The sequence below is a fragment of the Alosa sapidissima genome, chromosome 21 (assembly GCF_018492685.1).
Source record: "Alosa sapidissima isolate fAloSap1 chromosome 21, fAloSap1.pri, whole genome shotgun sequence".
In the NCBI taxonomy this organism is placed as follows: Eukaryota; Metazoa; Chordata; class Actinopteri; order Clupeiformes; family Clupeidae; genus Alosa; species Alosa sapidissima.
The window spans coordinates 12951809-12966082 of record NC_055977.1 but is presented as its reverse complement, the minus strand read 5'-3'; the positions used below and the strand labels follow the sequence as shown (position 1 = coordinate 12966082).

At 42.7% G+C, this 14274-nt stretch overlaps 1 protein-coding gene across 2 annotated transcripts in view; it reads right to left on the bottom strand.

The window, feature by feature from the left end:
• Positions 1 to 2475: 2475 nt before the first annotated feature.
• Positions 2476 to 14274, bottom strand: part of LOC121695471 (solute carrier family 66 member 2) — a 28686-nt gene continuing 16887 nt past the window's right edge. For both annotated transcript variants that reach the window (XM_042076356.1, XM_042076357.1), the window contains one exon: positions 2476 to 6003. In XM_042076356.1, coding sequence (XP_041932290.1) covers positions 5796 to 6003 — 208 coding nt within the window. In that variant the 3' untranslated portion in view covers positions 2476 to 5795. The remainder of the gene's footprint in view (positions 6004 to 14274) is intronic.

Here is a 14274-nt window from a genome sequence, read left to right as displayed (position 1 = left end):
GTGGCTATGTCAGTGTTGTGGACGAGACCAAACATGGGGCAGCATACATAAATAGCCTAAGGTCAGTAATGTTACATATTTAGCTTATGTGCATGCAATTTAAATATTCCTTGTGCATAAGAAGAAAGGGGTCATTGTATTCACTAGGCATGCCGAATCCTCAGCACCAGGCTCATTGTTGCAGTCACAAGCAGTCTGAATAAGAAAACTGTATTAATATTAATACATCAGAATTTTTAATATCATGAACAATTATTATGGATTACCGCTGAACAATGTTGGCGTGCATGACTCCTGACATCATTATTGGACTAGCACAATGGGTAAAATTCTACTTAAAAGGCCAATATCCATAATGAATGTGCTATGAATGAACAGCTGTAAATAGGAGCAAATGACCACCAGTTTGTCACGTTAAAAAAAACGTCTGAAAACAGGATCTGCCAGTTTGGTCTGTTTAAAGCTTCATAAGCACAAAGGATAATGGAGAATAAAGCAGACGTGGCTGGTTTGGAGACCCTGGTAAACAAACACAGACATACTCAATACACACACACACACACACACACACACACACACACACACACACACGTACACATCGACTGCCTCTCTGTGCGTCATACACATTACTCATGATGCACTCATGAAGTTTTCTTGATTCACACCCATAATTATCTTGACATGTAATGCAAATCAAACATGCTTTTATAATTGTGTTCCTCAGAGGACACTGAAGATATTCCAACCGTGAATCATATTTCACTCTCTGCGACAGTGGCAATAACCTTTTAAAAAAGCCACTTAGTCAGTCATTTAAATAGCCATGATGAACATTTTAGAAGGAAAGTTCAGTAGTTGACCGAATAATGAACCTCAGCACCACTTCAAAAGTTCAGACATACTCAGCCTTCATAGAATATCAAGCTAGAGGACCGTTCCTGCTCTCACCTCACTGTGATGTAAGCATCAGAGATGAGGGTGCATTTGAATCCCCTGCTGTACTCTCCGCATTATAATAGATGCCAGGACTTGCTAGTTTCCTCTGTTTTTCATTATATTGTGATGTCTTGATTGAGCAATACATGGAGAGGCTGAGTGCAATCTGATCGAAATGACCCCGCCACCATTTTTTGTCAATTTGTCTCTTGCTTTCTGGAGCAGTGCTTTTTTTTTGCAGGCAATCAGGAGTATGACAAAAGCTCAGAGACACTGAGATGGTCTTACTCATAATGGAGTCCATTCACAGTTTGCCAAACCCATCCAATGAAGGCATTAGTTAGCCTATATGAGACCTGACAGAACAGCATGACGTAAGCTTGTGCATCACTTTATAGCCTCTGAGAATTTTAGATTTTTGTCATTCTAGTATATCTAGCTAATTTACTTCATTTCAAAACATTTTCACCAACCATTTAAGATAATTTACATTTATAATAATGGTCATAAGACTACTGCACATTACTGATTAGGCCAACAATGCCATAGAAATGCTAATTCTGTTAATTAAAAGGAAATGTATAAGAAGTAATTGTAAGCGAAGAGAAATGTCAGGGAACAAACATTAAACAAATGTACCAAAGCTTCATTTTGATCTATGTTCTGAAAAGGGATTCATAATATTGCCTCATCTGAAACAACCTGAAAACCCAACGGCCTTGTTGCACATTCATTGCGAGCCAAACTAGAAGACAAGAGTAATTTCACCGACTTCTAAATACCACAAGACAACCAGTTCATAAATGCTTGCAACACTGGCTGTTGTATGAATGATGAAATTTGAGCAATTGTCCTGAACTTTATGATTACATTAACTGCAAGTAAAGAAGTCAGGCCTGCTGTTATAGCACCACTTATGGGCAATGGCATGTTTCTATTCATGTATCCAATTTACAAAACCACGATGGTGTTAGACCACCAGTGTTTGTTTTGAGCACACATATAATGGGCAGCTACATAACTGTATACTGTAGTAAAGGTAAAGTAATATGACACAAACTGTAATGGATCAGAATAGTGGACTACCCCTTGAACAAGAACCTAAGAACACCTAAATTGTTCTGTTTATAGCCAGCTACCGAGTATGTCGTTTTGTAGTTTGAGGAAAATAGTTTTTGATGTAGTACACATTATTGTAAGTAAATGCAATTTTTCAATTTATCAGTGAGCATCTTACGCACTATCTTCAAAGCAAACTTTTTTTTTAGAACACTACAGAAAACAAAAAACATTCACTGTGAGTACATTTCTGCCTACACCATAATGTCCCCATCAAGCTTCAGGTGCAAGATTGCATGTCATTTTATTGAAAGAAAAACACTGATTTGCATGTGATTTCTGCTGTGCAGGAAACAATCCCAAACATTACCTAATTAGCATCATCCTCTCCAAGCACCTGTTGTTCTAGCATGTCTCTCCGAAACCATCAAAGCCCTTTTTCTGTTTGAAGACTGAAGAAGGAAACTCGCACACACAACCTTATACAGAACCATTCTTTTTTTTAATGAGGGGATTCCATATCGCATTTCATAAATAGGCATAAAAGTCCCATATGGCAGATATTCACAAACCATTCTCAGGCAAAAGGAATGTATGTTTGGAAAGATTTGAACAACAAAACAAAAACCCTTAAAAAAACCCAAATTAAAACAGACACAGACTTTGGTAACCCATGTTTGATGTTCAGGTGTGTGAATAAATCATGGCATACCATCAATATATTTCTCTTTGAACATGTACATTTAAAGCAATATAAAGCAAACCCCATTGATTTTGTTTATACATTTCTGAGATCCATACCAGCATGTAAACGTTAAGGCCGCTTGTATGTCATTGAGTACATGAGATGAATAAAAACTGCAATGCCACAGTGCCCCCACTGCAAATCAGGGTCCATATTGACTGATCACTCACCATACAAGCCATTTAGCAGTTACATAATGTGTATCATTTATTGACAAACTTTTTTTTTCTGGCATAATGTCAAAAAGTAGAAGAACAGGAATGTCCAGTATGTGTGTTTGAGGGTTACCCCATAGTGATCATGTAAAGGAGCGATATGCAGCAGACCATTGAGTGCACCCACCAAGACATTTGGCAGCTAATTCGCCTGATTGATCTCTCTCCTCCCCTGACATTACCAAGGCAACGCCAGCATATTATGGCAAGAAATAAGCTCAAATAACAGGTCACTGAGCAAGTGACTTAACCGACACCCACTTCCTATACCTCTACTACAGCTAAGCAAATACTGACCCTATAAAAGCAAAGAGAGATCTCCGCTTCTACAGATGAAAAGGAAACTGGGTTGTTTACTGACCATTCAACCTAAACTTCTCCTTATGTTTCTGGTTAACCTTTACACAGCTCAACCTGGCACCGCCCCTTCATTCTGACTGACGGTGGTCAGATGAACAGATGATCAACCCGATAGGCCGATCAACAAAGTCCCTTCAAGGGACTTGTTTTTGGCTCACTGCTCAGTCAAGTTTTCCTGTGAGTTCATTTGAGGGACCTTCAGTATGACACTACTACACATCTGATCAGCATACCATATTTAAAACTCTTGAGTGAGAACATCATTCGTCAAGAAGGTACAGTGTTCACTCCCATTAAAATCTGTGTTTTTGAACTCAACATTGGTTATAAAACTATGGCAAAGGGAAATGTGTCAAAATAGCCACGAAACACAAAGAAAGCACACAGTCAAAACAGGAATAAGTACAACTCAGTAATAACAATCTCAGTATTAACTTGACAGATACATGAAAAATAATAACAACAATAACAAAGGAAGTTCAAAAGGATAAAAAAGGATAAAAAATTTAAAACAAAGAATATATAAAAAAGATATATACACACACACCAGTATTCGTTCAACATACGTAACCAAGCAACCCTCAACTGCACTTCTATAACTTGGATACATAACCTTCATAACAGATGCATTAGAATGAACTGCTGGGCATTCTTCCACTATTACTTTGGGTCATCTTGGGCCTTATGCCCTGAACGGTTCAAGTGTCTCGAGTCTGAACGTGGATAAGAGGCAACAGCACTCATACTGGCGACCCCTGACAACCATTTTACATTGAACAAAAGAAAATCTTACAAAACTACAAATATGGCCAGAGAAGGGAATATAAAATGGACATGGAACAGAAACATGGCTGAGGCAAAAACACATGGGGGGAAAAATCAGTGATCCAACAGCAGGATAACAAGGGTGCTGTCACAACTTGACCTACATGAGTCCTGAAAGTGTCCAGCTTCCAGCAGAAAGCCCCCAACACACACACACACAGAGACAGAGAGACAGAGAGAGACAGAGAGAGAGAGAGAGAGAGAGAGAGAGAGAGAGAGACAGACACATCTAACTTATGTCAATCCTTTGTACATCATTCCAAAAGAACATAACTGACTCCTTGATAACAACTCTAGCGAAGGCTTGCGGGTCCCTTTCCTCTCCTCAAAGGGCCCACCAGAGTTAGTGTGACTGTGAGTGAGAGTGAGAGACTTAGCAGCAGCTTCAACTTATATCACCATAGCAATCCCAAAGCAGCTCAGGGGTTGTGTGCTGGAGGGGTGGGGTGGGGGGTGGGGGGTGGGGGGTCGGGGGTCATGCAGCATTGGCCGTCCAGACGAAACTCCACCTGATATGTACGCAGGTGCAGCTCACCGAGACACACCCTTCCTTTGTGCCCAAGATTTCCAACTCAGACCAAAACACACTATGTGCACGAACATGGACATACATAAACATGTACATCTACAACACACACACTCATACAGAACCTCAGCAACAGATGTCTGACTTGTTCTTCTTTTACACATGTGGACTAAATAAGGGACAGTCCTGATACCCGTACGCACAAATAAGAGGTCAGTTCAGTTCCCTCTGATAAGGCCGACTCCTGCCATCTCCTGCTTCGTTGTCGGCCTTTGGGTGAGAGGGCATGTGCGGCAGCTGACCATGGAAACACTGGACCGTCTTGTCCTCGGCGGATATAAAACAATGCTAGCCTAAAAGCGACATCACAGCCATCTCCATACATTCATCAACGCCAGGATGAGCTAGTGGGGGACATTACATTTCAGCCTCAGAGAAGGAGAAAAACAGCCCTTTTTTGTAAAGAAATGTCTGTAAGGCAACAGTGTCCATGCAACAATCATCAGTTGTGGGCTGTGTGTCCTCAGAGGACTTCCCAGAATGCAACACTCTTAAGTCCAGGTGTGCAGTGCATTTGTACAGACACAGATTGTATGCATGCACAAGAATATATAAATTCAGATAGATAGAGAAAAAAAAAAAAGAGTATGCATACATTGCACAGTACACTAATGCAAACAGGTTTAGTGGCCAACTGTCTCACAACACGCAAACATTTCCAGAGCTCCATAAATACGATTGCGTTCTTTCACTAACAAAAAGAAAATATAAAAAAAGAACAGTAACAAGAGTTCAGGAGGTCATCTTTGTGTGGCAGTCTTCCTGACCTTTGTCTCAGTATATGAGTGAGTGAGTGAGTCTGTGTGTGTGTGTGTGTGTGTGTGTGTGTGTGTGTGTGTGTGTGTGTGTGCGCTCATGCCTGCTGTGCACACTATGGGGTGTGTAACGAAGTTGCTGCCGTGTGTGTGTGTGCGCCTGTGTGCATGAGATGTATGCTGTTTTAGAGCGCCTTGGCGCTGGTGGTGTGTGTGTGTGTGCGTGCGTGCATGAGATGCGTGCTGTTTTAGAGTGCCTTGACGCTGGCGGTGTGTGTATGTGTGTGTGTGTGTGGGTGTGTGTGAGTGTTGTTTTAGAGCGCCTTGGCGCTGGTGGTGTGCACGGTGTGGGACACGGGCTTCTGTGGGTAGCGGCTGTAGTAGTAGACCTGGAAGAGGATGGCCACGTCCACACACACCTGCAGCATGCCGCAGATCCAGAACTGCACCGGGGCCTCGGTCAGCAGGAAGTAGCCCGTCTTAAACGTGTCCCCACTTGTCCACATCAGCACCATCTTAATGCTGCACACAGACACACACACACACACACACACACACACACAAACACATTAGGGGGACATGCATGGCTCCATCTATAATATTGGTCAAGAGAGGGAACTCCAGTTTTCTTGAGTGGACAGCCCCTTTCTGTTGGACACAGTAGACCCAAGTCTTTCAGGCCAACAGGAGTCCTTGTTGGTAACCACTGCACAAACACATATGCACGGCTGATGCAGTTCCAACTTGCTTGGCAAAACAAAGGCTTACATGAAGAGTTTGGTTCCAAAACACTTGATCTCCATTTTTAAAAACATTAAAAAAAAGTCATGTCATTTCAAGGAAATAAAATTGCAATTGTGTTGTTTTGATTGAGTAAAGATAAATCAAACAACAATATCCAATTACAGTTTTACTAAAATTACTTGCAAAACAAAATGTAAAAAAATATATTTATTTTTCATTAAAATGGAATTAAAATTCATTTAAATGGAGGATATAGCGTTTTAGAACCATTTACATGTGTATGCAGTATGTACAAATGCAAAAAGCAAACATGTACAAAGTCAAATAATAATTTCCATAAAACATTTGGAAATGGATGGAAGGCCTTAATGGAAGGCCATTCCCCAAAGACAGGGTGCAAAGGCCGGCTGTTTGACTGGCTGATTTTCTTTTGACAGACGGAATGACCAAGAGACCAGCTTTGAGAGAGCAAAGAGGGCGTGCCGGTGTATTAGGGATAATAAGCTCAGTTAAATAAAAGGCTGCAAGTCCATTTAAGGCTTTGCAAATTAAAAGAAGAAATTTAAAATCAGTTCTGGCTTACCAGTGTAGAGATAGTAAAACAGCTGATTTAACGGTTATCAAAGTCTTCAACTTTAACTGCAGCCTGAACACTGTCTAAAACTGTTATATGTGGAGATATGTCAAGAACCTATAAAAACAACCTATATAAAAATGTATAATACATTTTCACTTCTCAGGTATTTATTACCATATTGCATCTTACTTTTACAATGGTCATCCCCTGTCATGAAACAGCAACTTTCCTATGGGGTGACCAGCACAATCTCAGGGCTTGATGCGACTAACATGTCCACTGCAGAGTTAAATATGGACTCTAATGAGACACGTGGGGGACAAAATGGCAGCTTATCTCCTCCTACAGAGAAAGACCCCCCCCCCCCCCCCAGAGACGGTGAGAAGAGTGGAGAGGCTCTTGATGTTGGCGCGGAGGGCAGGGGAGTACCTGCGCTTTGTCTGGCACAGGATGTGCCAGTCTGGGTGGCACTCAAAAAAAAAGGGCCTGTGAAAGGCGCTAATGAGGAGCGCAATGTCAAGAGCCCTGACAGCAGAGAGAGAGAGAGGGAGAAAGAGATGGGAAGGTAAGATGAGAGGGAGAATGGGAAGGAGAGAGAGAGAGAGAGATGGGGAGGTAGAGAGAGAGAGAGAGGTAGAAGGGTAAAGAGAAGGGGAGGCAGGGAGAGACAGCCAGAGAGTAGGGGGACTGGATCGGAGAAATCCAGTTGGAGACTGGAGTCTATTCAGCACCCGTCCCGGACTATAAAAACCCGGACTGACAGCTCGAACTCCAGCCCCAGACAGCTCTGCTGGAGTGTTTGCCAAGTGGATGAGCATGGCTCTATCTGGCTAATCAGTTAGCCATTGTGTCTCCAGGGCCTTTTTGGCAGGTGGGAGCTGGGTGACAGAACAGTCATCACAGAGAGCAGAGAGGTAACGGGGTGGGGGGGTACACAGTGCGAACAGCTTTGGATTGCTTTAAAAGTTATCTGATGCAGTTAGCAAAAGAGACCACATTGGAAAAGTGTGTGTGTGTGTGTGTGTGTGTGTGTGTGTATATATATATATATATGTGTGTGTGTGTGTGTGTGTGTGTGAGTGAGAGAGAGAGAGAGAGTGGGTGTGTGTGAGAGTGAGTGAGTGAATGAAAGAGATAGAGAGAGAGCAAGAGAGAGAGAGAGAGAGAGAATGTGAGTAAGTAAGATTTCCACACATAATCACAACAATGAGAAAGAGAGAGATAAATAGAGACAAACTGAAAGGAAGGAAAAAAGACAGTGAAATGGAGAGAGTCCAGAAAAGAGATGGAGAGAACAGATTCTGGGTTTGGCTGGTGATAGTGCTGACAGCAGCCTTATCTCTGTTCTGATTGGGTTGGGTGGCTCTCTGCACACAGAGGGCTGTATTTTGGGCACCAGCGCATGGCGTAAAACTCGTTATTCACCCGCGGAAAGTTTAATTCGGTATTTTGCACATTCATTTTTTAAGCATTGCGCCCAGGGGTGTGGCAATTAACAACCTTGGGAGGGGCCTGGCGCGTTGTCTAAAAATTGCTATCATACACCACCTAAACCTGGTCAGAAGTCACTGGCGAGTTGTTCATATGCTATTTTAAGAGCGCATGTCAACAGTCATATTGGCAGGTGCACGCACCATCCTTCTATCATTCATGAACGCACAACAGCGCACGTCCATGCAAAGCATTACAAATTGCACGATTACAATGGGAAACATAATTAGAATAAAGCTATTACAAAATACTGTACATCTCATAATGAGTAGTTTATTCACCATCATTTGCAAATTGGTAATGACGGTTAAAAGTGATTAGGGGAGAGGCGAGAGACACGTATGGAGCACAGCTGAAGACGCACTGTCACGAGATATAAGCAACTCCTCTGCAGGATAAATGTTGTTTTATTCATTCATTTGAGCAATATTAGGGTAAGTGTTGCTTTTTCCAGCCTATGTTTTCGGTGGTAACCCATTGTCAGTCAATAGTGAAAGTAACTGCATATAACTGTCTTGTCGTTGACTGACTCCTTGGTGAAGTTAGTTTCACTTTGCCAATGAGTTCAAATAATAGACGAGTGCAAATGCGTGAAGGCTATGCTAGGTTTTAGTAAAGCATGGTTTAAGAATGACTATTCCATATGGTCTCGCAAGCAGCCTCCTTCAAATGCGCCGTTGAATGCCAAAATACCGATGCATTTATTTGACATATCGCGCGTTGCGCCGTTAAAGGCAATGACAGATGTCATTCTCATTGGTTTAAAATGATGTTACGCCCCAAACACACCCATATGACTGATTGAAAAACCTAGGAACACCTTGTTGCGCCATGCGCTCCACGTTTGATAACGAAACCCCTCCCAATGTGAATTGGACATCCTACTAAATTTGAATAGACTTTTGACGAGTGACGATGCACTTTAGAATGTCATGATAGGGTCCAGAGGCAGGCCTGGAGGCTGCTTTCACGTCAGGGACAGAGTTAGCTTCATACACTCCTTCTGCTGCTGCCTTGAAGCAAATGTGCGATTTGCCCCTTATGATTGTGATTAGGGACTCTCTGCAGAGTCAGCAAGTCTCAAGAATCAAATGTTTCAGACGACATCAAGGTGTGCCCCAAGCTGGCACCTTCCTAGATTTTTTTTTGTCTGAATGACAAACACACTTTCTTTTCTAGTTTCTTCCTCTATCAGTTCTTTTATACATTTCTTTTTTTCCCTATCTCAGACCAGCCTTCAGGTATGGTCATGATTACTAACTAGAACTATTGATTTAAAAAGTAATCCTGGTGAAAATGACGGAAGCTCAGTGTAAAATGTGTGACCAATGTTGTACAATGTGCAGCAGCATTTGCCTGTGACTTGAAATTAAAAAAAATAATACTACAGGGTTCTACCAATGATGTCAGAATATGAAATGGAAGGCTGTCAAATTATGCAGAGATGTGACTGTACAGTGGACAGGTGTATTTACCCTCTATAACGTTGTTTAAATGACAGCTAAATTATTCACATCTGCCATTTGCCTATTGATATCCATGGGACCGTTTATAATTTTTCTATGTCAACAACTGAGCTCAGGTAACAATACACTATAGTATGCAGTCCAGCCTGTGGCACTAGAATAAATATTACATTGAGGTCATCCTGGAGGTGGAGGAGAAAGTGAGGGTCTGTTGTGTACCAGCAGGATGTTAAATTAACCATGGGGCCGAGAACAGTGGGAATCCCAAAGGAAGTCTGGGAAGAGGGCGCAGAATTGCAAAAAATCACATCCACCACCACTGCCACAATCATGGGTTAATTTATAACCGGCTTTATTAAAGTGGATTTAAATGAAGTATTAATTTGATGAGGGAATGGATGAGTCTACATTGCTGACGGAAAATTGGTTAACAGAGAGGCTGTACACTCCAGAGCGTAAGGAGGGCTTGCTGGACACGGCTGTTTCTATGGTGACAATTACACAGCATAGACAACAACAACAAAAATGCTCTCGCCCATCATGGCACCACGGTCGGTGCTTCAAGACAGGCTGGCATTCGCCAGACACGCTGATAGTTGCTGAGGAGACCGCTGCACCATGACAACCGAGCCAAATTGCAAGCAACCAAGGACAAACGTGTTAAATCAAAAAGCTCTCACTACTGGCCTCAAGAAGACCACTAAACACATCTCATCCTGACAAAAACAAAGATAGTGGGCCATCTGAAGTACTTGTCATTGCAATTTACAGCTCAAGAAATGGAGCACAAGAATAAATCTCTTCACTATATGACTGACCTGTTGTCTAGTGGATGGTATGGCATAGTACAAAAGTTGCTTGCTCTTTGTCTCGCTGTATATGGTTTAAGCGGGCAGAGAGAGTAAAAGGGGTATTTTAAAGGTGAGGGCAGATTCTGATGGTGCAGACCCCTGCTTCACAGTACTAAGGGTCAAGGTTTAACAATGCCCCAACAATCTTTATCTCTCTACTCCTCTCTCTTTCACACACACACACACACACACACACACACACACACACACACACACACGAGGGGAGACACCTCACCTTCACCCATTAACCTCGCACCCTCCCTCCACCACACACATGCACTACGACCATAAATGCATGTAAGCAGAGGGAGGTGGGCCACGCCTGCCACCTGCCCTGCTGCATACTTCATATGCTACCTTCACCTTTAACCCCATCAAGCTCAAAGCATTTCCAATGCACCTACAACACTCAAAGCATTTCCAATGCAACTCTCAAAGCATTTCCAATGCACCTACAACTCTCAAAGCATTTCCAATGCACCTACAACATTCAAAGCATTTCCAATGCACCTACAACACTCAAAGCATTTTCAATGCACCTACAACACTCAAAGCATTTCCAATGCAACTCTCAAAGCATTTCTAATGCAACTCTCAGCATTTCCAATGCACCTACAACTCTCAAAGCATTTCCAATGCACCTACAACACACCAGACTCTCTTTTTCTCTTTTATATTATTTTATTCCTCTCTCTCTTAGTGAACACTGGGAGGACTTTGGCTTGGATGAGCTCAATCCCCTACACCCCCCTCCAGCCCCCCCCCCCCCCCCCCCCCCTCCCAGGCTGAGACTGAGAAAGCGAGACCAACAGGGAGACGGGGAGCCGCAGCACATGTCTCCGTCCGCAGCTGAGCAGTCCCTATATGGGGACGGAGGAGCTCGCCACACAAGAAACACAAAATGTAAGGCCAGCAGAGACCCCGCAGCTCGTGTTTCTACAAAGTTGGGACACTGAGTAAAATGTCAATAAAAAAAAATGTGATAATATCCATATCTCGCGAACCCATGGTTAGATACAATAAGGACATAGACAACATATCAAAAATGGACTATTTCATGGAAAATATAAGCTCATTTTGAATTTGATGCCTGGCAGCAACACATCTCTAAAAAGTTGAGACGAGGCCAACAAAAGGCTGGAAAAGTTGTGTAATGCTAAAGAAAACACAAGGAGGAACATATCACAACTAAGTTAGGTTAACTGGCACCATGATTGGGTTTAAAAAGCATCCCAGAGAGGCAGAGTTTCTCCGAAGTAAACAAATGGAGGTATTCACTTTGAGAGAACCCGTGTGGACAAATAATGGCACAATATTTAAGGAGAACTATGCAGGTTTTTTTTAGCTTAATTAACCTTAACTTAAGAGCTTCGGAGTCAATGGAATGGTTACATGACTTTTTTTCTGGGGTGAATGGTGGCCGTCTCGCTTCCCCCTAGCGCTTGTAAGCGGAAAAAAACAGCCTTGCAACTTTGGGCCGGCCTCAGTCAGAAAGAGCTATTAAACTAGTAAACTTTGTTTATTTGAAAGGTCTATTTTTGAAATTATGCCCCCATAATTATTTATAAAATGTATATATAATATGATAAACATGAATATGTATGATAAACAAAAACAATAACAATTTTACACAGCATCCCAATTGTTTTGGAAACGGGCTTGTACATACTGTTTGGACATTGGGAAAGGAGAAATACGTAGGCACACAGAATAAAAAGAAATAACAGTGAGCTTTGCCAATTCTCACCTCACCAATTCTTACATTGCTCCGTTATCGCTCTCTCTCTCACACCAACAAACACACACACACACACACACACACAGACAAAGAAACACCTTCCCCCAGACCTGAATCAATGTTTTTCTCTGCGTGTATGGAATAATGAGCAGGTGAGTAGCTGAGGACATAAGCGGCTCTTTGATCGATTGCTCTGGTCTGTTATGATTGCCAGGGCAGCTCAAGGGTCACGGCCAGAAGCTGCCGGATCATGCTCGCACTCTTATCTGTCCAATCTAGTTCGCACTAGTCTCTCAGCCACAAACACGCTCACACCTCACAGTCACTCTGTCTGTCACTCCCTCCACACACACACAAACAAACATTTTTAGACTCTAAATTAGACTACACAGCCTTTTTCTCTCTCGTATACATAGGCAGACACAGACACAGACACAGACTTAGAAGCCATTGTAGCACACTGTCATCAAAGTAACTAGCAAAAAAGCACTACAGTAGATCTCTAGAACTGATCTCATAGTTCTTGTACATCACTCCTGTGATGAAAAGAACACAGTTATGTCTCAAAGGCAGCATTTGTCAGTAAGTAGACATTTCACACCAGCCTCACTAGACTTTCAATAGGCAGTCGGCTGAGTACAACGAAGCAAATACACCCGTTTGACTCCTAGCGTGTTAAGGACACTGTCGTTAAATTGAGGCCGCTTCAACTGGCAGCACTGTCTGGCCCTCACACCAACAGAAGATGGATGTCAGAGAGCTAGTTGAACGGAAACAAACAGCATTGTTTTACTACTCGTACATACACACGTCTTCCTGCATGCAGATGTTGAACAGATGTATAGGAAATAAATTACGTAGCTGACCGGTGGCGTAAGCTTTGGCAGCATCAGCCGTAAAGATGGCTGGACAACCGCAGCCTAAATAAGGCCTGAAGCTTTTGGTGGCGGCCGCATGTAGTCTGACCAAAGTGCCTTTTAAGGACCGCGGCAGGAGTCGGGGTGGCGAAGGGATTGGGATTTACAGGTGGTCCACAAGACCCTATCCCTTTCATCTGATGGCAATGTACTGGAGATAAAACACTCCACGTTCCCAACTCCGTGACACTCGACTGATGCAACAAAGATGGAAAATTCTTCATCTTAAAAGAATGAGATGCTATCTCACGGAAACAGACCTAACACACCCCAAGAGTCCTCTACCTGAGACACCTTCCTACGATGAGTAGATCATTAGGGGGTGGATAGGTAAGATAAGATCTCCTTTCTGAGGCATCAGTGATGTTTGCCTGATAGAAAAACAGCAGCGAGCGATGATATCTGCAGCAGTGTACTCTTTGATGAGCAGTGGGGAAAAGTGAACTTGTGAGTGAGTGTGTGTGTGTGTGTGTGTGTGTGTGTGTGTGTGCGCGCGCACGTGTGTGCGTGTCTGACTGAGTAAGGGAGTGAGAGAGAAAGAGAAAGAGAGAGAGTGTGTGTGTGTGAGTGTGTGTGCACGCATGTGTGTGCGTGTCTGACTGAGTAAGGGAGTGAGAGAGAAAGAGAGAGAGAGTCTGAGTGTGTGTGTGTGTGTGTGTGTGTGTAAGAGAGTGTGTGTCTGCGTGTATGTATGTATGTATGTGTGTGTGTATGACACTTGTAAATTATTACAAACACAACCTTAAAGTCTGGCAGGGATGGGGCGAGGCAAGCTAATCTCCTGACCTTTCCACACGGCTCCTCCTGGACACACTGAGAGCCGTAACAAGACAAAAACACAGGCATTAGCATCTACCTTTCCTATCTGGTATTCCTTGTGGCAGGTATTCCTTTCCTATCTGGTATTCCTAGGGCAGGTGATCATGCAGAGCCAGATGCAAACAATGCAAATAATTATTTTGAATGAGCCAATTTGGTATTACCTTTATTTTTCAATACAATTCTGTAA